Source organism: Ostrinia nubilalis, chromosome 12, assembly GCF_963855985.1.
Source record: "Ostrinia nubilalis chromosome 12, ilOstNubi1.1, whole genome shotgun sequence".
Lineage (NCBI taxonomy): Eukaryota > Metazoa > Arthropoda > Insecta > Lepidoptera > Crambidae > Ostrinia > Ostrinia nubilalis.
Window position 1 is genome coordinate 11,491,250 of NC_087099.1, and position 25,205 is coordinate 11,516,454.

The 25,205-nt window shown below is 37.0% G+C and overlaps 3 protein-coding genes across 3 annotated transcripts; 2 read left to right on the forward strand and 1 right to left on the reverse strand.

Annotated features, from left to right (window-relative positions):
• Window positions 1-437: 437 nt before the first annotated feature.
• LOC135076701 (homeobox protein rough-like) lies at window positions 438-11,154 on the forward strand. The gene is made up of 4 exons (XM_063971121.1): window positions 438-738; window positions 9,998-10,118; window positions 10,449-10,562; window positions 11,049-11,154. The coding sequence occupies exons 1-4, from the start codon at window positions 438-440 to the stop codon at window positions 11,152-11,154; spliced, it is 642 nt and encodes a 213-aa protein (XP_063827191.1).
• Window positions 11,155-11,552: 398 nt separating this feature from the next.
• On the reverse strand, window positions 11,553-16,276 carry LOC135076944 (heterogeneous nuclear ribonucleoprotein A1, A2/B1 homolog). Its single transcript, XM_063971465.1, has 7 exons — window positions 16,089-16,276; window positions 15,663-15,886; window positions 15,113-15,357; window positions 14,642-14,812; window positions 13,503-13,724; window positions 12,947-13,070; window positions 11,553-12,479 (listed from the first exon to the last, which is right to left on the reverse strand). Exons 1-6 carry the CDS (start codon window positions 16,122-16,124, stop codon window positions 12,967-12,969), a joined length of 1,002 nt encoding a protein of 333 aa, XP_063827535.1. The 5' UTR covers window positions 16,125-16,276; the 3' UTR covers window positions 11,553-12,479; window positions 12,947-12,966.
• A 334-nt stretch (window positions 16,277-16,610) lies between these two features.
• Window positions 16,611-19,011, forward strand: LOC135076945 (heterogeneous nuclear ribonucleoprotein 87F-like). Its single transcript, XM_063971466.1, has 6 exons — window positions 16,611-16,737; window positions 16,978-17,201; window positions 17,471-17,715; window positions 17,967-18,089; window positions 18,180-18,534; window positions 18,831-19,011. The coding sequence occupies exons 1-5, from the start codon at window positions 16,705-16,707 to the stop codon at window positions 18,527-18,529; spliced, it is 975 nt and encodes a 324-aa protein (XP_063827536.1). The 5' UTR covers window positions 16,611-16,704; the 3' UTR covers window positions 18,530-18,534; window positions 18,831-19,011.
• Window positions 19,012-25,205: the final 6,194 nt, after the last annotated feature.

Sequence of the window (25,205 nt, forward strand, 5' to 3'; positions counted from 1 at the left end):
ATTAAAAGAAATTAGTACCATTAGATTTCCGCAACATGGCGAGGGTTTTTATGTTCCTGGTCAGGCTATAATTTTATAATGTTTATGATTTCAATTTTCCTATTACAATCTCTTCAAAGTATGCGGTTGAATGGAGTACCCAAGCGGGATAAAAATAACTATAAAACGTCTTTTGTATTCATCTTTATCAGCCACTTTTAACTTTTCAAGAACTTTTAAGACATTTCAGTAAAAAACGCCAGGACACGCCCACCCGAAGGCTTGAGTCGCATTCTGGACGCTTATTGGTCGCTTTCCACCCTCACCCTAACTTACATTTTCGTTCGGGATAAGTGGGCGGGGTCGGGAACTCTCCCGAAGGATGTCGCGGGTGGCACCTGACGTATCAATCCACGTGTCCATCTCATTCGGGTAGCACGTGTGATGAGTCTGTAACGATGAGTGAGGATAGCACCGAGAAGATTGTTGAGCAGCAGTCGTTGAAGGCGCCGCGGCCATCGTCTCCGCGGAAGTTTTTCGCTCGGATTTACGGTCATTTGGAGGAGGAGAAGAAATGTGAGGTGGAGAGGCAGGAGTTGGAGTGTGAGTCGTCGTCTGACGTGGAGGTGGAGGAGAGCGACGGGCCGCAGCCGCAGCAGGAGCTGCCGATGTGGCCGCCGCCGCCGCTGCCGGTGTACCCGCGCCCGATGCTGCTGCCGCATCAGCAGCTGGCATTTGGTGCTGGTCTTGCTGCTTTCCGTGAGTAATAGTACATAATTAACAGTTAACTGGGATCTAGGTCAATGGTTTTACTTAGCACCTAAATTTTTACCAACTTCTATTCATCTCAAACTACAGGACTTACAGAGCCGTTGCAGTTTGTCTTATGTAATTGAAAATCTAATAAAGGTACCTTTTTAAATAAGTTAGTAAGTAAGAGTACCTACCTATTATTTGTTAACATCTCATTTTAAAACTAAACGTGAAGAATGACTCAAGTCCGCAGTAAGTATTTTGCATGTTGCGCAGCGAGCAAAAGTTTTTTAAATTTGAAAATTTGGATTCACACTACTCTAAGGGGTCTAGGCTACACAAGCACAACATACCTACTTGTTTAAAGGCCAAAACATTAGCAAGATTTGTGGCATTTCAAAAACCTAATTTACTTAATAACCTTCTGTTTTTTTTTCGAGATTGTGCGTGAATTGGCCTGAATATACCTTTTGTTAAATGCTTATGGAAGTGAATTAGTTAGAATCAGATGTAGTTATTAAAGTTGGAAAGATTGCAAAAAGAATGACAAAAAGTGAAACAAGAGCCAAAATTTTTCAGTTTTTTGAGCACCTATTCCCATGGTGCTCAAAATTGAAAAAATCGCAGATAGGTAGGTATACTACATGCGAGTTTGCGATTTTGCTGGACTTTAGTTTTCCTTTTCTGTGTGAAATGGTAAATTCAGACATAATTCAGACATCCTACTAACATTGTTTAAAAATTTCTCACGCCTACATCGGCTAGTGAATAATACTTACTTACTTAAAGGAAGAACGTAGCTGTGCATCTCCAAAGATTTCATATTTTCATAAGAAAAGAAGATCCACCGAAAAATTTTCATGTGAGTAGGAATAACGTGAAGAAATCGAATTGCCTTATGGTGGGAATCCATTTCATAAAAGTAGGTAATTCATGTAAAATGTTTCCAAGACCAATCGTATGGCTCGCACTGTGAAAAAGATATCAAACCTAAGGTAGAGTCAAACTTCTACTCTACACGTTCCAACTCTACACCTCAGTCAATATTTTAATAGATCTTCTAAGAGTTTAGGACAAATAATAAACCAGTTTTTTGACTACACCGTAATAATCTCCTAGGAAACAATTTTGCTCATCCGAATTTTTCTGCTTAATTATTAATGACGTACATTAGATAGGCAATCACTGTTAAGATTCCCCTTTTCAAATATTTGCATGATTTTGTACTTATTTAATGAGGTTATATACCTATTAACATGGAAAGCATTGGGGGAGGCCTATGATCAGCAGTGGACGTCCTATGGCTAAGATGATGATATACCTAAGTATTTACTTAATTTTTAAACTTTTTCTTTAATTTCAAGACACAAGGTAGGGATTGGCTTGCCTCCATTTCTTATCCAAATATAATATTACAGGGTGACTTTGAAATCGTTGACATCCTATTAAAATAAGACTCTACTCATGATACATAGTACGAGTACATTCCCCAAATATGAGTTGTTGGATTTTATTTGCCTGGCCTGGTGAACATTGATATATTCGTATCCGAAATACGTATGTACCTAGTTACTTTGTGTATGTAAAAAATAATTATGAACTAAATCTGCCGCTCCTTAAAATTTGCCGCCCTAGGCCTCAATTTTCATAAGGGAGAACTCAAATACTACCTGAGGACCTACTAAGACCACTTTAAGTAAACCTATAGGATCTGTGGGATATGATGTTCATCCACAAATAACAGATCTCTTACTTAGTAGGTAAGAGATCGGAGATCCTACTTTTGATATCTAGGTTAAGAATGTGCATTTTGTCGTGAATCTACTACCACATAGTAAAGATGTATACCTACCTATCTAACACTTTATAAGGCGGCCATCGAATAGTAAATTCAAGTAGGTATTGTTTTAAATAATATCAAATCAATTTTGTGTTATTGTGTAAAAAGTGTAGGTCAGTCCTGTCAAAATTAAATTACTTTTGAGCTTCCATGTACAACCTGCCCAGGTTCAGTTAGCTATATTATTACTTAGTTCATCTGGTAATTACTTACCCGCAGATTTCGTAGATAGGATAGTGGTGTTTGTAAAAAACGAATATTGTTTCAACCATGCAGTACCTACACGACACGACCTAGGTAAGGCCTTGTTCACACGGGACTATACCACACGTTCTTTGCAGTATATTAAACGTTATTCGTTAATGTATAAGTGGTCAATAGAAACCATCGTGAGTACTGAGAAAGCTAGAATAGAGCTAAACAACTTGAATTTTTATAACTGAATACTGCTATAAAGTAATACAACGCTGTGTGAACAAGGCCTTAAGTACGAATACAATGCAACGCGATCGGAATCGGAATCGCTTTCCATTGCTCATCTGAAACAGTGTGTAATATATGATTAAGTTCATCACTATTGTAAGTTTGTGTGAGAATAGGTGTAAAACTGCCGACCGGATTTTGATGAAACTTTACGATCATCAGAATAGCATTAGGTTAGGTAATAGATTTTTGGTCATTTTCGACGTAATTTTTGATCGCAAAGTGAAATAAATAAGCACTGACTAGGTACCTATGTAGAGTCAGGCCGAATCAGGGACTACTGTGCACCGGAAAGTTGATCACAGTGCTACGTAGGCCATTGTGATTGATGGTGCTGCTAATAACTTCTTCTTCTTTTCAGCCAAATGACGTCCACTGCTGGACAAAGGCCTCCCCCAAGGTTTTCCACAATGAACGGTCCTGCGCTGCCCGCTAATAACTATCCAGCACATATTAGAGAACTAAGTATAATTATTGATATCCCGCATTCTTTTTTTTAGCCGTAGAACTTCGCTATTTATTAATTTAACTCCATTAAAAACTCTACATTTTTATTCGCAATCTACTCAAAATAGAAAACTGCGCTTTGAAATCCGTAGCCATGGGAACGTAGATCAAAGATATGATTTCAAAGGCCTCTGTCCAACATAGTCGTAAAAATAAAATATCACTAGAAAAATACTTGAATATAATAGAGTGTCCGCGGAGATAAGCTCCCTGTAAATCTATCTACCTATTACGAGTACCCTATCCTTTGGTGGACATCTCTTTGTGAATATCAAAGAAAATATTACGTGAATCCCAACTAATATTATAAATGCGAAAGTAACTCTGTCTGTCTGTCTGTCTGTTACGCTTTCCCGCTTAAACCTCGCAACCGATTTCGATGAAATTTGGCAGGGACATAGTTTGAGTCCCGGGAATGGACATAGGATAGTTTTTATCCCGGTTTTTGAAACAGGGACGCGCGCGATAAAGTTTTTCTGTGACAGACAAAATTCCACGCGGGCGAAGCCGCGGGCAGAAAGCTAGTATTTTATAATATTGCAAAGACGCTGATGGTAGAGTAGGCAATAAAATTATATAAACTCTTTTTGGAAACTGAGCAAAAAAAGGTATAAAATATCAAACAATGGGAATAGAAATGCACTTCATTAAATATACTTGATTTCAATTTTGAATAAATAAGAGTACCTACCAGTAGATAGGTAGTAAGTACGACTAGGTAGGTACTTTACCTACATATTATCTAATCTGTTACTCTTTTTCTCTCTACTAATTCTAACTTATCGTAATTTAGTCTAAATGCCACTATGCCACTAGTATAAGTATCTCCGAAATAATATAACTTTGTTAATCTTGGGGACGAGACAAAATCTCTTTAGTTTTCTTTGGCAATGCCAATAATGAAACAGCTTTTGTGATCAACATTTAATTACCTAAGTACATTCGTTACAGAAAACTACACAACCAGAAAGCATAACAAAAGATGATATTCATTTATTATTTTAAATAATATTGTAATTTTCATATAATCGTAAACAAACTAGATTGCGAAAACCAGGTCCACTAGACCAAATCATAACAATGCTCGAACAAATTCAGTAAGCTCATTATAATGGGAATCGTTTCCCGTCCCTTATTGCCATGAAAATAGAATCATAATGGTTTGTCGCGTGAAAAAGCGCCCGTGGGGGGTAGGGCGGGCGCTGACGGCTCGCTTGGAGCCGAGCTGATGCGATTAAGGCACCACGACTCGGTGCCTGGCTATGGAGACGGCCCCAGCTCCATTTAGACCTGCTCTCATGTGAAAATTGCCGGCAACGTTCGGCTACTCCGCTATAAAATCTGCCCATTGTTCAACGCTAATAACTATTACGAAACAACAGTCCATGAAACGTTAACTGAATGCGTATTGTGCGACAATGAAAATTGTTTTCGTTAAATTAATGGGTATTCGGTTTATTTGCGTATCCCTTTGCGATATAGGACATTATTAGGATTGTTTTAGATACGTTTTACTCGTGTAACTAGGTCTAACAAAATGTTTTGTTGTTAAATGTACCTATGTGTTATTATTTTACGTGAACACATCACAGTAACCACTAGTTAGTTGTAGCGTAATAAATGGTTATGATTAAAATTAATCAAAAATTGAGGAACACTCAGTTTCTTCAAAGTACCTAATCCAATCGGAAACTCTATCACCAACGAGAGCTTTACTTTCGACTCTCCTCTCAAGTTCCTAACTTTAACAAGTGTTATTTATAACGGAATTATTAGTACATAATTTTGTAAGTATTTACAAATTGCATATCTTAAAAAGTTTACTTAGTTTAGCTTGTAAAGCTGACGCAGTTTCCCATAGTTTTTTGTATAGTGCAGTTTGCACTATACAAAACTGTAGAACTGTAGAAAACTGCGTCAGCTATGCGTGCTAAGCTAAACCAGCTCGCACTAAGCGTTTCGATGACTCTTTTATAATGCGAACAGCTAAGTAGGGACTGGAATTCGTTGCCTGCTGCTGTCTTTCCCGAAGACTATAATCCGGGCCTTTTCAAGGCGAGAGTGAATAAGCACTTACAGGGCAGATATGTACCATTCTAGACTGCTTCGATTGTGGTCAAATACCTGCCTTGTTATGCATAAAAAAAAACTTTAGCCTGGCTCTTGGTGTTGGTCTGCAACCTTGGACGAATAATCTAAGTCTGCAACCCGCATAAGACATGACTTTTAGGTATGCTGCTTTATGATGTGTGCCTAGATAACGTGTGAAACTACAAAATCCAAACCAAATGATTGAAATCAGCATCCAAATCCTAGATCGCAATAAAAATCCTCGTATACGCCGACAGTGAATACATGAAATCCTATTAAAACAATCCAGTCTGGGAGCGAGCACGTGCGCGCGCGCTCACTTGGAAACATAACATTTCGATTTACATTAGCATTTAGCCGCAATTTGTATAGTCCTCGTTTCACATCGCATTTGGCTCAGGATGGATCCAGTTTGCTGATGTGTGAGCCTTAGCGTGGCTAATTCTAAGCGCAGATTACATTTTTATACAGCGTCTTAGAAACTTGCTAACGAATGTATTTTAAACGACTTTACGACTTATTCCAAAGTGACATATAAAGAATTTTCCTAATTCGTTACTGCTTATAAAAATATTCGGTTACCTTTTGTCTTTTTTGTCTTTGTTAGTGGAGCAGTGACTCTTAAATTCTTAAATGGTTGATAACTAAGGCGTCGGTAGAGCTCATTTGCAAAAATATTAGCATCTTTTTACCACTTTAATCGCGTGTGCTGATAACATTGGTTCTTTTAAATAATTGATTATGCTCTGTCTGTGTGTTTTTTATGTAAATTGTGTACCAAACTGATAACAATAAAAAATCTATGCGCACCATACCGTCTCTAACAAAAGAGAACGATTTCATCGCAATAAATACAAGTTTTCCCTCGAAGATGCTGGGCTATTGTACACAATCGAAGTTCGCCGGAGCGTATCTCCAATTCGCAATATCAATACGAATCTGAGAGATATTGAAAACAAAAACTGTGATTGTGAATAAGTCAGGTGGCGAATCCGCCGCTGCCCATGGTCGACTGCTCTCCTAATTAGGGGATCTTCTTTCCTAATGAATATTTGAGGGGCAGTTGCCCTACTACATCTATTATGGCATTGTTAAGCTGTTGATTATTTGCGAACATTTTAATCTTAGCACGCTATCAATTTGATATTGGAAGGGGAGTTTGAATAGACGATGAGGTTTGATTACCTTTACCGCGCTTATCTTTACCTATTTGTATAATATAAAACAAAGAAATGAATAAAACTAATTTAATATACTTAATCAACAATATTAAAAAAATTATGATGAAATTAATATCGACCGAAAGTTGGGCTGGTTCTTATTTTTATGAATCTAACCAATCTAACATCGAAATCTCAGAGCTCTTACGAATGCATTTTAACAACGGGGATCAAAGCCTCCCAACTCCCAAGTATGGTAATTAAAACTACGTAAAGACCTCCCTCTATTAACCAATTATTGTTGAATACTACTTTCAAATGTTCATCCTCATAATGACCACTTACTTCGACTCGATTGAGCGCGTGACTATCTCCGATCGTCCTTTGTCACACATCCCGGGGTGACCACAGCTGACGGATTCCCTCGCACCCTCCGGTTTGTGTAGTAAGCCAATAACGTTATCTCTGTCAATTGTTTACGCTTTGTTTAACTGCAGAACAGATTTTGGTAAAGGGTACGTTTGGAGTGAAAATTCGCTACACGTTGGGCGCCAAATAGTAGAATAGTGTTAATTAAATATCAAAAAACAAAATCCTTTAGCGGCATCGAAGACTTTACTAGAATTTAGGTAGTTTGCACTGAAGGCGTTACCAATTTTGTAATTACTCAATGCTCTCTAACATAACTTTTTAGATTTTTAATAACTTGAAAAAAATCGAAGTGGGAATAACTTTAACTTTTAAATTATAACTTTTTATGGTCCCAATAATCGAAAAGACAACGCTATACGTTTGTCACAGGCAATCTTTGAGTTGAAATATTCTTCCGAACCGTGAGAGAGTAGGTACAACTCGCACTTGACCGATTTTTTTAGGTTCGCAATGGTGAAACAAACGTAATTTTCTGTACCAAACAACAACAAAATAAATATCCCACAACTGTATTATTAGACGCATTCAATTTCTAATGATTGTGGTCATGCGAAAATAAACAATAACAGCTATCATGAGAATAAAACCCCTTGTATAGCGCTAACGAGGAGAGTGATTATCCTTCAGGAGGGTTTCTTGATTTGATTGTTAACGAAACCACATTAGTAACTCTATACAATAACACAAGCATTTTACTGGAACTATTTTCAACGATAAATATAAGGGCATAGTTACTAATAGTTAGTTTTTGCGTATTAGGCTCGGTTTCCACCAAGGCGGAACTGAGCAGAGAAGTGTTTAAATAACCAATTATATTTCATTATTTCATCCATCAAAGATGTTTCAAAATAATATTGGTTGAGTAGGATAAATAGGACCGAGTACGAGATTATTGCGAGTTCTTTATTCGAAACTTCGTACGGGTGGATCCCGTTTTACCCCTTAGTTAGGGTTTGAATTTCGGTCGAAAGCTCTAAATGAAACCGCCATGTAAGGGAATCCTAGCACTTGTAGTTTCTGTGTCAATCAGTGACCTTTCACTTTTATATTAATCATCATCATTCCAGCCATAGGACGTCCACTGCTAAACATAGGCCTCCCCCAATGCTTTCCATGTTGATCGATTGGTAGCGGACTGCGTCCAGCGCTTCCCTGCTACCTTTATGTCATCGGTCCACCTTGTGGGTGGACATCCCACGCTGCGTTTTCCGGTACGCGGCCTCCATTCCAGAACCTTGCTGCCCCATCGGCTGTCAGTTCTACGTACCTACTATGTGCCCTGCCCATTGCCACTTCAGCTTGTTAATCCGTCGGGCTATGTCAGCGACTTTAGTTTGTTTACGGATCTCCTCATTTCTGATCTCGTAAAGAAACACCGAGCATAGCCCTCTCCATAGCACGCTGTGCAACTTTGAGCTTTTGTATAAGGCACTTTTATATTATTTAGATTAAACCAGTGTAAAAACGATACAACAGCAATCTGAGTGCGACGGATCGTGATTAATTGCTAATTGACCGAGCCGGACATAGTAACGCACACCGATTCCTGCGCACCGCGCCATATGCTGCGATTTGTAGCGCTTCAATCTCTACGGCTACCGGCTTGTTTTTTTTTTAGGAAATAAGGAATAATAACTTTTCGATAAAACGGTTAAGTTTCCTGCAGTAGATCATACGTGCATTGCATAGTTCGTTAAAACATAGTAATTATTATTATAACAGAGACGGTGAAAGTTGGTATTAAAAGTATTAATGTTTGGTAAATGAGATACCTTTTGTTATAATGGCTTTACCAATGGTTACATAAGTATTATGTTTGCAAGTCATAGTAAATTCTAATAGAAAATTATGACAGAGATGAATTTAAAAGTGGCTAAAGTTGCAGTTTGGTATACCAACGTGGTATTATTTTTAAAAGGGATATCAATTTCAGATTGTATTTAGCTTGTGATATAAAGATTTAATTTTAATCGTTACTCTCCCCTTTCGTGACATCGAGACAATACAATAAGACAATACAGTTCAATTTTCAACTTTTTAAAACCACGCCATAAGAAAACATTGCGCTTTTATGGGTAACGCAGTTCTTTTACCGAAGTGTTCGTCCATCAATTGAAACGACATGTGACACGTGGTAATTTTATAACTTGAGTTAGGCTCATCGACACCCTCTACTATAATTTCAATCCACTTGATTGAAAATTCTCCGTGATTCACCCCACTCGAAGGGTTTCGCGCCGCGGACTTCCGGGCAATATGGCGGATCCTCTCATGCTGTTACCGTGATACAGGAACTATGAGGAATCCTTACTGATGAGTTTTTTGCAGCAATAATTATACTTGGTTAGTTCCTCATTATCTCATTGGGCTAGTCAGTTCACGTGGTGTTTATTAGGTACTATCAAGGCCTTAGTTACAGTAGACGCAAAATAACGATGTAAAAGTACCATGAGGAGCATTTTATACCGACCACCTAGTTCTACCTCTTATTTTAGCTATGCAGTCTAGTGCAGTGTTTTTTGAAAATGCATATAGATACAAAACGGGGTAAATAATAACAATGTTGCTAGGAATGAGTAAATAACTCGGTAATATATCCCTTTACTTAGTTACTTAGCTAGATTGCTGTTAAGCTTTGCTTTTTTTGGATGAGCCTCAACATGACATTTTAGAGTAAGTAGGTGAATAAACAATTGGGGAATGTGAGGGGATTTACCGTCGTCTTTAAACCCAAATTAACGTATTGTTGCAGTGGCTCGTAGACGTCGAAAAGAGAGTCGTCCCAGGCGGCAAAGAACTACATTTTCTGCACATCAGACCCTGAGACTTGAGCTGGAATATGCGAGAGGAGAATATGTAGCTAGAGCGAGAAGGTTTGCAATCTTACCAATCATTGTTAAAACAGTAATACAGGGTGTCCCAAAATCAGTACGCCGCCATATTGACGTAGAAAATCTGTCATGGAACTTTTCTATGGAGTTATTAGGCTTAGGTCCATCTACCTCCAGTGTCAGTGTGGCGTGCTGATTTTTGGGATATCCTGTATAATAATTTGTTTTAATAATCTTTTGGATAATAAATAAATGAATATATCAATGTTTATTGACGAAGCGAGCTGAAATTGAAGTCTTTCAGTTTTGATCATGATAATAAAAAGGTAGGTACGATATTTAAAGAAGTAAGAACATAATTTTATTTTGTAGGTGCGAACTTGCTGCAGCCTTGTCACTGAGCGAGACGCAAGTCAAAATATGGTTTCAGAACCGAAGAGCGAAAGACAAAAGAATTGAAAAGGCGCATCTTGATCAGCAATACAGGTAATTTTTTGTAAAGAACAATAGCAATTTGTAAATGAACCGTAGTTTACCAAGTTTTTTTAAACATTTGTAATTTCAAATGAGTATTTTAATGATATTCTATTTAACATTAGTGCTTAGATTAATCTAAGCATTAGTGATTAAACCGCTAATGACTAGAAAGAAAAGAAGTAGCATTTTTTCAAGGAGAAAACAACTTTTTTTTCTATCTTAGTTTTAGTAGTAATAGTCAGTTTATATTTTGCCTAATTTAAACCTTCGTTTGCCTTTTTTTTTAAATTCAAACTACTATTTCATGTTAATTTATTGTATCTAGCTACTTACCATATTCTAGTCTTCACGTTCGAACTTTTTCAAACAGATATCAACATACTTATTTATACTTATCGAGGTCAATTCTGTCATAGAAATATACCTACCTATATTTTACAGGATGTATTTAATTATTTATTAATTAATATCTATAACTTCTAATTTTATTTACAGGCACTTAGCGGCAGCTTCAGGCCTATTTCCGACGGTGTTAGGAGCGCCCTACTGTCCTACCCCTTGTCCGTGCCTACCAGTGCATCCACCAGCTCTAGAGAAATAAATAAAAATATTGTAATGTAATACTTGCAGGAAAATGTATTATAGTTGTTGTACAACTTGTACATTATGTCAAATTTAAGTAATTGGCAAATATGTATCTGGATTTAAAAAAATACGAGACGTTAAAAATTCATCAGTCTTGTTTTTTTAGTACAGTTTAAAACTTGTATGTTCTCTAGTCAAAAATTAATTTGAATAAAATGTGACGTCAAATGGATAATAATCGTCTACATTAACAAATCGTCGACGATTAGTTAAGTACTTATCGTTAGATGCTATTAGTTTGATATCTATTAGATAAGTAATTTTAAATGTATTATAATGTAAAAAATAATTAGCTATAATATACCTATTGTTGTGTAAGGGGTTATTAAGATAATGTTTGGAAATAAAAGATGATTATTCGTTTTATATGTTTATTTTGGACACAGTCAACTTACCATGGCCTTTTCCACCGGGATGTCTCGTCCACGTTAAGAAGAGTCCATGGAAAATATTATAGTAATTATTTAATTTTTAAAGCACACATATATTGAACAAAAATAATTTCATCTCCACACCTTACAATAATACTAAACTATGTAAAACACATAAACGTTAAAGAATACAACAATTTTAAAACTTACAAGTGAAAACAATCATAATCAAGGTGTTAATTTTTTTGTTAACCATTTTTAATGGTAGTCCACGAAAACACACCATCTATGTGTCATACACAATAACGAATAATAAATCAAAAAAAGTAGTATGTTCCTATGTCTAACATCGAGATAGTTACATGCTAATTCAGATAGCTATATTGGTGTTTACGTTACTTAATATATATTTTTATAAGTAAAAGTTATTTCCTGATATCACCTCCTTCCTCCATTCAATAGATTTTGGAATGTTATAGCTATCAATAGAATAAATTTGAAAATTAAAAACAATAATATTCATCCAAGATGAACAATTATATCTCTTCTTACATCTAAGAACGCAAATATTGCCTGTAAGCCACAGCTTTTACAAAGGACTTATTGCAAACAATTATTTAAAAGTAATAAATTAAACTTACTGAATGGTCATAACAGGTCCGTGCAAAATATTATTGTGACTTCAAATGTAAAAACTGTGATTTGTGTGCTAACGACTAAAAATCATAAGAGATATGAATCTATGCCTACAATACCTTATGTGACAAACCTCAATTGTAGGTGAAAAAAATTGTAAAATGGCTACGTTTGCCGCTTCACTAAGTCCACTTGTCCCTCACAGTCTAGCTCGGCCTACCTCCCACCACTAACTACCGTCTGCCTGCCTAGCTTCAACTAAGCAACTTGAGACCTACACATTGAAAAATAATTTGTAAGTATAAGTGTACATGTATGAATGCCATCTGAAAACGTTCGCTTGATGCCTTGCAGGCGAAAAAAATGTGATGAGGGCTACTGTCCTTAGTAAAGAAATAAAAATAGCCTTTATTTTCGTACACAAAGGAGCATAATATCAATAGGTATTGTTTGCAAAACATTTTTTGATAACCAGTGAGTTTGCTACCATTATCATGAAAATCGAAGATGACTCTCAACTTTCTAATAGGACTTGCAAATTGTTAAATGTCCTATGATTTCTTAATGTACAAGGCTCATAAGCTGCTAATTAGATCTGTTGTAAGTTTTTCCTGAGTGAAATCAAAACCAAAGTAGTGTAGTTGTCATTTTTATCTACTCCACATTTTAATAAAGGACAGTAGCCCTCATCACAGAATATAGATGAAAATAAAAAAAATATATACAAAAAAGAGTACTTACAAGATGGTCCCGGTGGCGGATTAGAACCGGCCGCCACGTTGGCTGCCGCCGGCCGCGTTGCCCATGTTGTTATAGCCAGTATTGGCTGCGTTATTGCCAGTCGAGTAACCGCCGCTGCCTCCGCCTGAAGAAAAGAAGTTATAGGAAGAGTTAATAAACTTTTTCTATCAGCATAAATGATTTCCAGATTACCCTGCATATAACGCCTCCATGAAGTCATCAGTCCACCTTGTGGGTGGACGTCTTTTCTTACGCTATGCAGCGCTGTCAAGTACGTCAACTTACTCGATGTTTGTCAGTAACATGCATTGTTAGCAGACTCTCTTGACTCTTATTTTCCGAGACGTAATTTTTGCGCTGACCCGAAATCTAGTTGGTATTGTTTATCGAATTGTAGCATTCGATTGTTGATTAAAATTAAAGCGGTTTCCCACAGAGGAGTTTTTTAGTTATGTCCAGAACTACTTTGTTACATCCTAACTGTGACAACTAAGATAAAGATTGTAAAATCAACATCATACAACACAATCAATAACGTAAATCTAATGTTACATACCAGAATTGTATGGTTGAGCCCGTTGAGTGTTATAGTTAGCGCGCATAGGCCCACCGCTGTAGCTCTGCTGGTAGCCGCCCCCGAAGCTGTTGGGCTGCTGGCCCCAGCCGCTCTGGTCTCCGTAGCCCTGGTTGCCCCAGTTGCCAGCGGCCTGGTTGCTCGTATCCCAAGGACTAGGGTTGCCCCATCCGCCTTGCCCGTACCCTGTATTGTAACCGCCATCTAAAATTGAATTGTCATTAGTACGGTTATTGCTATTAATATGTGTTTTTTTTTCTATGCCTACTTTAATGAATACAATGTATTAGTATTGCTTTATCAGTTATAACAATAGTTGCATTATTACTCATGTAAGGCATTTATGATAAGAGCAGAAAGTTTTAATAGAATTTCAATTGTGTCTAATTTCTCAGGGTAGTGAGTAAAATTTTCAAGATAATTAAATATTTTCCCATGTATTTTAAACAGTCTCACTTTCCTTTAACCTGATAAAAAATAATTTAGTTAAAAATAACCTTATTGCAGCTTTGGAGGTTTTCTCTTAGACCTCAGTGTTACAAAGATAACCCGCCTTCTCTCGCAGTTGGGTAAATACAGAATCTTTAATAGTATGGCCCATTTCAGAGCACTATAATAATCCCGTGGAGAGGAGAGTGGAAACAGTTGGAGGAGGCCTTTGCCAAAAAAGGCACACAGACAAGTGTCAATTAGAATAATATTAAACTCAATCAATTTTAAACTCTGTATGTCTGAATAAAGGCTTATATTATTATTATTATTTATATTTTTAAGATTATATCTTTCTCCACCTTAAAGATGGGTGTACTTAACCTACGATGCGGGCCTCAGCCAAGCATCATAGGGCGCAGTGCTGTGGAACCGGAGGATAAAAATTTACGTGTGATGCGGCAGGTATTCAGTATCGAGGCTTTTTGAAGGGTGTAGAGCAAATTACTTGGGACATCTAAAATTTCAAGGCTTTGTTATTATTATAATAATCCCAATAAGTATAACTTTTTCTACATTGCCTGCCTGATAACAAGTATTATCTATCCCCCTACCATTTTCTCCCATTGTACCAATCTAGCTTGCCCTATATTCCCCGCCCGCTAAGGTAACAAGTATCAGCAACTCCTCACCATTGTTCCCCCAATCCTGCTGGTTCTGTCGTCCCCAGCCGCCGCCGCCACCGCCGCCGCGGCCTCCGCGCCTGCCGCCGCCGCCGCCGCCTCCGGGACCAGACATCTCCGACTTAGAGAGAGCCTTCTTCACGTCCAGACGGTTGCCTTTTACTTTGTGGTTCTGTTGCACTGTAAAACAAGTTTTGAGATGTCACTTGGTCAAGTGTTTCATTTGTTTTCATTGCTAGGAAACTTGTTGATGTTGATGTCATGAATATTATACATCAACAGAAAAATTCTGATGAAAAGTTAGTACCTAGTAAGCATCAGATAGAATTAGTAGAACTAGGCTTTAATGATGTTTTGTTTTTACATTTGATCAATAGTTTCAACTTTACATGTCAGGAAAAATATTCGTGATTTCTTCTTTTAAAGTTATAATCGTGAAACGCTATTCGTGAATTAGGATCTGCTTTAGCCACAACTTACAACATATTCTATCAACAGGATCATAGTCGTCAAACTCCACAAATCCAAAGCCCCTCTTCTTGCCAGTGTCTTTCTCCGTGACGAGGCTCACAGAGACAATATTTCCGTACGAGCTGAAGTACTCTTTCAGGTCCTCTTCTTCCACTTCTTGTTTGAGCCCACCAACAAAGAGTTTCTTCACCGTTGCACTGGCGTCAGGCCTGTTGATTTCCTCCCTTGGAACTGCCCTTTTTGGCTCCACCACTCTGTGATAAGAGATGTAGCTAAGTGCTTACTTATGAATACTTACGAGCAAAAGTATGGTACCATTTTTATTAATCTTCTATTATCTATTAGACATTTAGTTCTTATTGCTCAGAACAAATAGGGTGATTCCATACTTTTGCTCATGTGTCTTATGATTACAGGAAGTTGTGATTTTTACCTTGACCTGACCTTAGAGTAACATATTCAAATATTTTGTGGTTTTTATACCTTAATGGTGGGAAATTATATTCCCACTGCCTTAAAAAGGCTTAAAATAAATTAATCAGGCATAAAAATGGTTTACCTTCCATCAATTTTATGCGGCCTGTTGTTTTGAGCATCGTCCACCATGTGCGCTCTAGAGTATGTAATGAATCCAAACCCTCTAGATCTTTTGGTCTGTGGGTCCTTCATAACCACCACATCCACGATTTCACCCCATTGCTCATAGAATGACTTTAGGGATGCATCGTTCGTTCTGTAGTCTAGGCCGCCAATAAATAGTTTCCTCAAGTGCTCTGGTTCCTCCTGCAATTGATAAGGAAATAGTGTGTGTGTGACATACAATTCAAAAAGTATGTGTTGCTTTGATTTAACACGCTGTACATTATGGAAAATAGTCCATAAAACTTTAAAAGGATTGTAGCTGTAAATTGCAATGTATATTTGGCATAAAAATATTTGGAAGTTCCCAAGATTCAACATTAATTAAAAACTGTATCGTACTTACATATTCATCACCGCCGCCACCACCGCTAGGTTTCATGTTGGTCACTTTGAATTATTTTAGCTAGCTGATGATAAATTGCTGATTGAAAGAGTATTTTCAGAGGATTTTTGAAATAAAATAAAATGAAAATCGAAAGCGGCAACGCAAACAAAATGTCACGTCACTCACGTCACTTTTTTTCCAGTTTTTTTTTAAATCCTTTTGCACAGAAAAATAATCTAGTCTCTTTAAACTTTAACCGTAATATTAATTAACACAAAATGTTATCTAAATAATGATTAAAACTTCAATTTACAAATTTTTTTATAGTTCTTCTTAAGGTTGTTATTTATCTTCAAAATTAAAATTATATAATATAAAATAACGTTATTTAATTACGTTATTTCAAAATATGGCAACACTATCCCTCCCGCCTGCCGCAAGCTCCTCCCTCCCAGCCCCTCCTCACCCGCCACGCTTGGAAACAAATCAATTTCCTGTCGTAGCTCTGTCAGTCTTTCTTTTTGGCGCGGCTCTAGCGGGGAACGGTCGTTTGCGTATCACCGTTCGCTTCAGCAGTGTTGAAAAAAAGTGTTAATTTTTTAAGTTTAGTTTAACTTCAAGTGTTCTCAGCAAAATGAGGCCACAGCAGAATGGAGATGATGGCTTTGTAAGTTAAATTTAATTTTTATTGTTGACATAGTGAATTTGTGACTCATGTCACTAATCATTACTATTTTTACCGCATGGTTTCCTAGCCAACTTTATTTACTCTAAATAGTGTAATAATGCAAGTTAAACTTCGTACAAGGTGTAATTTCATAGAATTATGTCTTTTTCCGTGTGAATTCATGCGGCGTAATATCCCACGCCGTCCGCCATCTTGTGACACATAGCGTCCTACTTTCAGGATGAGCCCGAGGTTCACCGCAAAATCTTTATCGGTGGGTTGAACTATCGCACCACCGACGAGTCTCTAAAATCCCATTTTGAGAAATGGGGAGAAATCGTCGATGTTGTCGTCATGAAGGACCCGAAAACCAAGAGATCCCGTGGGTTCGGCTTCATCACTTATTCCAAGGCACACATGGTGGATGATGCCCAGAACAACAGGCCGCATCGCATTGACGGACGGTGAGATTTTATCTTAATTACGTTTTTTATCGTGTAAATGCAGTCCAGCTATATGAAAGTGAACTCTTGCTTTCATATCGTTTTATACTGCAAATAATATTTGACTCTGCTTGGTGAATGTCTCATGGCATTTCTACACGTGGCATTTTCTGTGGGGCCTACAATTCAACTTTTAAACTGTTTTTAATCAACACGCGAAAAACAACACGTGGCACTTAATGACGCAGTGAAGAAGGTTCGTGGTATTTATTTTAAAATTTCTTTTACAGTGTTGTCGAAACTAAGCGCGCGGTTGCCAGACAAGACATTAAAAACCCTGAGGCTGGTGCCACAGTGAAGAAACTGTTTATTGGTGGCATCAAGGATGACCATGATGAAGAGCAGCTTAGGGAATACTTCTCGAACTACGGCCAAGTTCAGAGCGTCAGTGTGGTCACGGACAAGGCGACCGGCAAGAAGAGGGGATTCGGATTCGTTGAATTCGATGACTACGACCCTGTTGACAAAGTTTGTTGTGAGTATTCATTGTTGATCAGTAAATATTTTCAATCCACAGTTTTGCCCCAGAGTGGAAGTTATGTGTCCGCGGCTGGCTTCTCTTGACTGTGGATATTAATTTACTGACATAGCTATACCTTTCTTACCATTTCCATGGAAGACTAGGTACGCAAGTCAGCAGACAAACATTTTCTTCAATATTTAATTGCCTACGACTATAATTTTCAGTATAACTTTCGTCTAATGGTTTGTTTGTTTTTATTTTAGTGAATGCCCCCCACAAGATCAATGGAAAGCCATTGGATGTCAAGAAAGCTCTCCCTAAGGATGGTTCTGAACAGAGGGGAGGAAGACAAGGCCAAGGCAGAAATGATAGCTGGGGCAACCAGGGTATGTATCAGCAAAAAAAACTCGTTAATGAGTAATAATAATATCTTGTTAATTGATCTGGTTTTAACTTATGATTTTTAATATTTTCAGGTGGCTATGGAAACAACCAGGGCGGTTGGGGCAACAACTCAAACCCATGGGATAATAACCAAGGGGGTGGAGGAGGCTGGGGTGGTAACCAAGGGGGTGGTTACGGGGGTGGCGGCGGCGGCAACAGCCGCGGAGGATGGGGGGGTGGTAACCAAGAGTTTGGCAACTATGGCCAACAGAGCTACAGCGGGGGTCCGACTAGGAACCAGCAATATGGGGGCAACAACCGCGCCCAGCCCTACAGCATGAACCAGGGTGGCGGCGGTGGCGGTGGTGGCGGCGGCTACGGTGGCGGTAGCTATGGCGGCGGCAGCCAGGGCGGCAACCGAGGTGGCGGCGGAAGATTCTAAACAACGTAAGTATAACTCCTTAACATCATCATACATTTCACACTAAAGTATTATCATCCCATAAACAACGTACCATTCCCATAGTGAGACAATATTTTCATTATACTCTTCCTTCTCTATAGGAATTTAGATGTTACTGTTATTTGTTAACTAGGTCGCACTACATAGCATTAATTTATTATAGGACGATATTTACTTGATCTCGTAGAGGATAGTTCCGATGATTAATGCTATGGTGGTAGCCCTTTCTATTGTTAGTGTTTATTGTATATGACTCATCAAAGGTTTTTTCAATCTCTAGGTTTCGTGCTAAGTACACTAGTAAAGCAGAGTTATCCGAGCTAGTGTAGGCAGTACGCTCCGGAGCACTAGTTACACACCTCATGGTCCGCCCGCGAGACCACCTAGGAGACGCCGTCAGGATACCATAGATGTAGCTGGAGCTCTTGACTCTTAGTAAAATATTCATAGTATTTTTTAAATGTGTACTGATTTGTAAGTTGGTCTTCTATTTATTGTAGTACTTAGGTACTTATCGTGACATACTTTTTAAGGATCTTAGATGATGTAATATGAGAATTAGTTACGTTTTTTACGAATAATTAAGTACAATTTAGGATAATTCCTGTAAGAAAACCCTTCATAGAAGCTAGGTGGATTAAACTGATTTAAGTTGACTATAATAATATGAGGTGAAACATTAATTTTCCAGAGTTCACTCAGTATTAAGTTCTCAAATAGCTGTTATATGAAAAAATAGGCTTAGAAATTATTGACTTGTAGGTTTAATTAAAATTAATGTATAATAAATTTAAATACAAAATCAGTAGGGTTGTTTCTTTAGATCTGTACATACACCTTTTTTATTTTGAGTTTATTATTAGTCAACCTTGCAGTTATTTGCAACAACAAAAAGAACTTGTTCTGATATGGTTGACATATCCTTATTATTGAGTTATTTTATCATACATTTATGGTTATTAGATAAGAATAAAATTTTGTGCTACTGAGATCAGTAGATAATATTTTTGGCTTAGTTATTTTCCCTATTTTGTTTTGAATATCTAATTTAAAAACATTAAAGTATGTTTTTAAATAATAGGTTTTCCAGGAAAAGATTATAAATAGTGAAATAGGCACATATTATGGTAAGTTAGTGTATTTTGATGCGGGTTTCCTGGTTTATATGAACCAGTTGCTTGCATAGGTTGGTGGTGTAGAAGAAACTCGAAACATCAGCTAATAGACAAAAGAAATTACGGTACACAAACCGCTAACTTTAAAATGAGGGCAACAGTCGCATAAAGTAACGGTCTGCCACCAAATCGCGCCATTGACCTCTGCTGACTCGGATGTTGCCCTAAATAAGTGATAATACCTACATAATGTTTACAATGTACAGCAAGCAGTTACTTTAATTTTAACAGTTGCTGCAGGAGATGAATCATCAGAGTTCACCAATAAATAGGTAGATTGTGTTGTTCGTAACTAATACGAAATAATAATAAAACAAGTTTTAAGTAACTTGAGCCAAAGGTCAACTGATATCTACTTTGAGCTAGGTTTAGATATTTCGACGTGCACCAACGAATCGAGATTGTAGGTAGCATTCAACAAAATGGTCTGCACTGGATCTAGTTACATTACTTTCTTGGTCATTCCAGTGTGGCCAATGGATTTTGGCACTTCTTTTTATTATTATTGTTTAGGACACCATAGTAAATGGCAACAGGACGAGCATTAAATCCGGAAGAGCGTAAAAAAAATATATGCAATTTCATCGGGACGAGATACGTAGGTACGAGATACACAGGACACGTGCATCGATATAGGGTTTCTTCAGGGTTTTCAAAGGTGAGACGATACGTAGGTATAATAAACAGAACATGCCGATCTTGCATCGACATAGGGTCAGGCATTTGTCGATTGTTTTGCATTTTATCAGGTCTTCAGAGTGTATGCTAGTCTGTGTTTGGCAATTCACTTGCATAACTAAAAATAAAAAAATAGAAGAATATCGGGAGTCGATATTCTAGGAAAGTGACCTTCGTATTATTATCGCACTTGCGCTTTCCTTTGTTCTTTTACTAAAAGTTGAAAAAAAGAACACTCGGTGTAGATGCACATTCGGTAGGTAGCCTGCTACAATTTAAATCTACACAAACACGGATGTCACAGGAAGATAATAATTATCGTGGAGACTAAAATCATGTTAGGATCGCGTTACCTTACTCCCTTTACTGAGTTTCTCCTGTTTTTATATTTTTTTAGTTCATCAATATAACATTTCATAACATAAGCAGCTATTCGCCATTATTTTGTCCCAATGCAGGATAGTATTTACCTTAGAGCGCATTGTACTTTGGTCGTGGTCCCTAACGTAGTTTTAGCGGTAGATCTATTTCTATCGTCCATGATACACCCTAAATTAATGGCGACATGATGGGGTAGCTTTAGTGTTGTAAAAGATTAAGAAGTCTATAATTATGGGACTTGAGCTCTTTTCTACTCGAGTCCGAATCCAGCACAAGTCTGAAAACAGATTCGAGTCATGACTACGAGAACCCGTGATTGAATCTCTGTGGGAACGAGTCCTAGAGTTCTTAAATGAAATCGAATCAAAAAAGTTAATGCTGCGGATTCGGACTTTCACTGGAAAACAAAGTACGGCATATAATCAACATCATAATATTTTGGAGCAATACCTACCTAAGCATTTTATAGATTCATTCCCTCCTATTGATTTATGAAGACACTAAAGGTCAGAAAGGAATCAAAGGACTGAAAGTAGTCTCGAGTCATGCAAAATGACTGGTCTCGAATTAAAGACAGAAGAGTTAATCTTTTACGACACAAGTAGCTCCGCCGTGCGAAATCAATAAATGTCTCATTGCAACCTTACCGACACTGCTCCACTAGCCGAAGGAGTACCTACTCTAGACTTGATGTAGGATGAAAAATTTCACTAGTCTTTAAATTAGAAAAAAAGTCCACTCGTTTAATTTAAAAAGTACATCATACATTACACACACCCAGTCACATCATATTATTTTCCCTTCATTTTTTTATTTCTAATCCATGAATTTTATTTACATGGTGAACGTCGGGGATGTTCGGGGTCCTTTCGATCTACCAAGGTTCCTTTCAGATGAGGTAAGTTTGTGTTTATAATAAAATATTTAATTTAACGTTTAAGTACTATAGCCTGACCAGGAACATAAAAACCCTGGCATAGAGGCGCGTCAATTGCATTTGATAGTGCAACACTGAGTACAGTCGTACCTGTGTTAAATTAATAGGCTAACTTTATGTATCAGGATTCAGGATTACGGGCTAATTTGATATTTTCATAAATTAACGACAAAATATCATTATAGGTAACCTGGTTTAAATAAATTAAATGAAACCATCAATCGAGCTAGTAGGATTTATTTTATTATTCATCAATAATCAAATTCAGAACTTGAATATTTAACTGCAATGTCTGCTCATGAACGCTTCAAACTCGGTACTTCTTTCCCAATTCCATAAAATTCAAGACTTAGAAAGTGACAAATTTTTTTAAAATAGGTAGTTGAAACAAACCACAGCTAATTTTCATAGTGGACTGTACTATACGATAAAAATGTCAGTCAATTTGACAACCTTTGTCGGAAACATTATTCAATGAAAATATTGTCCGAACCCTTAGTATTTCTCTTCGACAAATACTTTAACACATTGTCAACCACTTTTCTTTCACGACTATAAAAATATTTTAGCAATTTAATTCACAAAATCAATTGCGCACATTTAAAATAAAGTTTATTTACACTTTGACAGCAATAGACTGACATGCAAGGTGACATGTCAATGAAGTTTTCAGTTACTGTTGCCATTAAAAGAAATTAGTACCATTAGTTTTCCGCAACATGGCGAGGGTTTTTATGTTCCTGGTCGGGCTATACATTATTATTATGTATGTATATTTTATTTTAATAAATAAAGTGAATTCTAAGACTTGATTTTTATTTTAAATTTTATTGTTGGTAATGTTTACGCGGACATTTGACTCGTAGATAGTATGGAATCAAGAATCCAGAGCTTTAAACTTTTGTTGGATTTAATCTGATTATCAGGTGAATCTATTCCCATCCAGAAAGGTGGTGTGTACAGCAATAATTGAAAAGAAGTTTGATGATTGCGAGGATATTATTATGGATCATCGGACTAATAAACTACCAAAACGTAAAATCCTGAACCGTTATCCTTTTTGTTTTTAAAAATCCAAAATGGTCATGAAAACCAAAATGGAATTCAGTGTATTACACTATAATAAAAAGTCAAAGCAAAAAAAATAAAAAATACAAGCGTAGGCAATGAAAATGGCCACAAGAAGTTTTTGCTGAGTAATGCACACATGACGTCTCTGCTGAAACAATGGCTTTGGAGATCCTTCACTGATAAAAAATAAACCGCACCATGAACTATCATGAGGATCATCCGTTTATTCCCAACGAGCAAATAGCAAACTATGAACCAATGTGCCTTCTTAAACATAAAAGGCAATTATTATCCCATGTAAATCTTTTGCTATTACCCCTTTAGTAGGTCTTGCCTCGCCTATTCTGAGTCTCGGATTTATAAATTTCAGTTTTACACTCGCAAAAAATCCCAGTTGCGCTCAGGGGGCTACTGGGATATGCGAAGCCAGAAGGGGCTACTGAGACAACCTAACCGACTGGATCGATTACTTACATCCGGAACAAACGTTTATTCCCGATGTCCCGATGATGTGAATAATGAGAAGAAAATTTATTACATTTTTCGGAATCTTAAGGCTAAAAGGTGCCTAGGTGTGGTTAGGTTTCGGACCCGGTGGGTTTTTGGAAAATTGGTGTCGAAAAGCCTCGACACCAATTTGGTTTTCGGAATGTTAAAAAGAATAGATTTTTGAAAAGTTATAATTGTGCCGTATTTTAGAGGTGTTTCGGACAGTCGGTTTTCGGTGAACGTCAGAATGGCGGGTGTATGATCACAGAAATGAATAAAATAAATATGATTAATTAATACCTGAGGTGTACCTTGGTGTACCTTTAGTTATTTATTTTGTACTTCCCTAAGACGGGAACAATTACGATTACAAAATGAGCCGCCAACCTGATATCAGGTTGGCGGGTGTATGCTGAAATTGGACGAAACAGGTAAGTTATGGTATTCTAATATTTATCATTATTTAGTACCACCTCACAAATATATTAATACGAACCAAATGCGACGAATAATTGACGAGAAAATCGATACGAAAAATTTGATATCCACCATTTTCTTGATGGCCACTATTTTTTATAAGAAGTTCGAAAGTTGATACCGACACAGATAATACATAGCGTAGTATTTTTAAAGTCTGTTTTTTATGACACGCACACTTGTGAATTTGCCAATATAAAAAACCATTAATTTGCTAAACTAAAAAGTATTGATAGATAGCAGCGGCCTCCTGTAAATGTCATAAATAAGGTTGTCCAACGTGGCAACAATCGAAACTAATAATCGGGACATCGTCTTCTTCTTCTAATTTTATTCTCTTCTTCTTTTCGTCTAATAGCAAATTAATGGTATTGGCAAATTCACAAGTGTGCGTGTCATAAAAACAGAAAGTGTCTGCTATAAATAATCACTGTCGGTAATTATTCATAATAACCGGCGATTATTCAGATAGTAAATAAAACACATAGTTTACGTGAAATAATCAAAATTGAAATAAAATGTTACCATTGTATTGGTGACAAAATAACAAAGGACATCATCCATTTTGGTCCAAAATCAAAAGTGCCGGCCAAAAAATAAAAGTGCTGTATTCTGATAGAATACATCCGCCTTAGCATTTATTACTATGGCACCAAAGCTGTAGCACCACTGTGCATCGTAGTATTTGAGTTCTAAAAATATATGAAACGACTGACTTTGATCTCAAATACTACGACGCACAGTGGTGCTACAGCTTTGGTGTCATAGTAACAAATGCTAAGCCGGACGTATTCTGTCAGAATACAGCACTTTTTTTTTTATTGGCCGACATTTTTGAACAAAAAATGTATGAATCGTCGATGAATTTTAGATCTCAAATACTCGACGCATAGTGGTGCTACAGCTTTGGTGCCATAGTAACAAATGCTAAGGCGGACGTATTCTGTCAGAATACAGCACTTTTTTTTTATTGGCCGACACTTGATTTTGAACAAAAAATGTATGAATAGTCGATGACTTTTAGATCTCAAATACTCGACGCACAGTGGAGCTACGGCTTTGGGGCCATAGTAACAAATGCTAAGGCAGACGTATTCTGTCAGAATACAGCACTTTTTTTTGTTGGCCGGCACTTTTGATTTTGGACCAAAAATATATGAAACGTGGATGATGTCCTTAAAGGGAATCGCAGTTTGGGATCGAAAATCGATTTATTTGGTGACAGATCTGCTATTTTGAGGACAAAGCTATTATTTAAGTAACTTAACTATTATTATGAGAACGATGTTTATATTCAATCAATGCACTACAATTTCTTTGGTGGTTTGATCCATGTTTTATTTTACACATATATTAACATTAATTTGGTGATTCATACCTGGGAACACATTTGTTTATCTGAGAACGAAAATATTTCGTGGCGATAGATCTAATTATTTGGTGATAC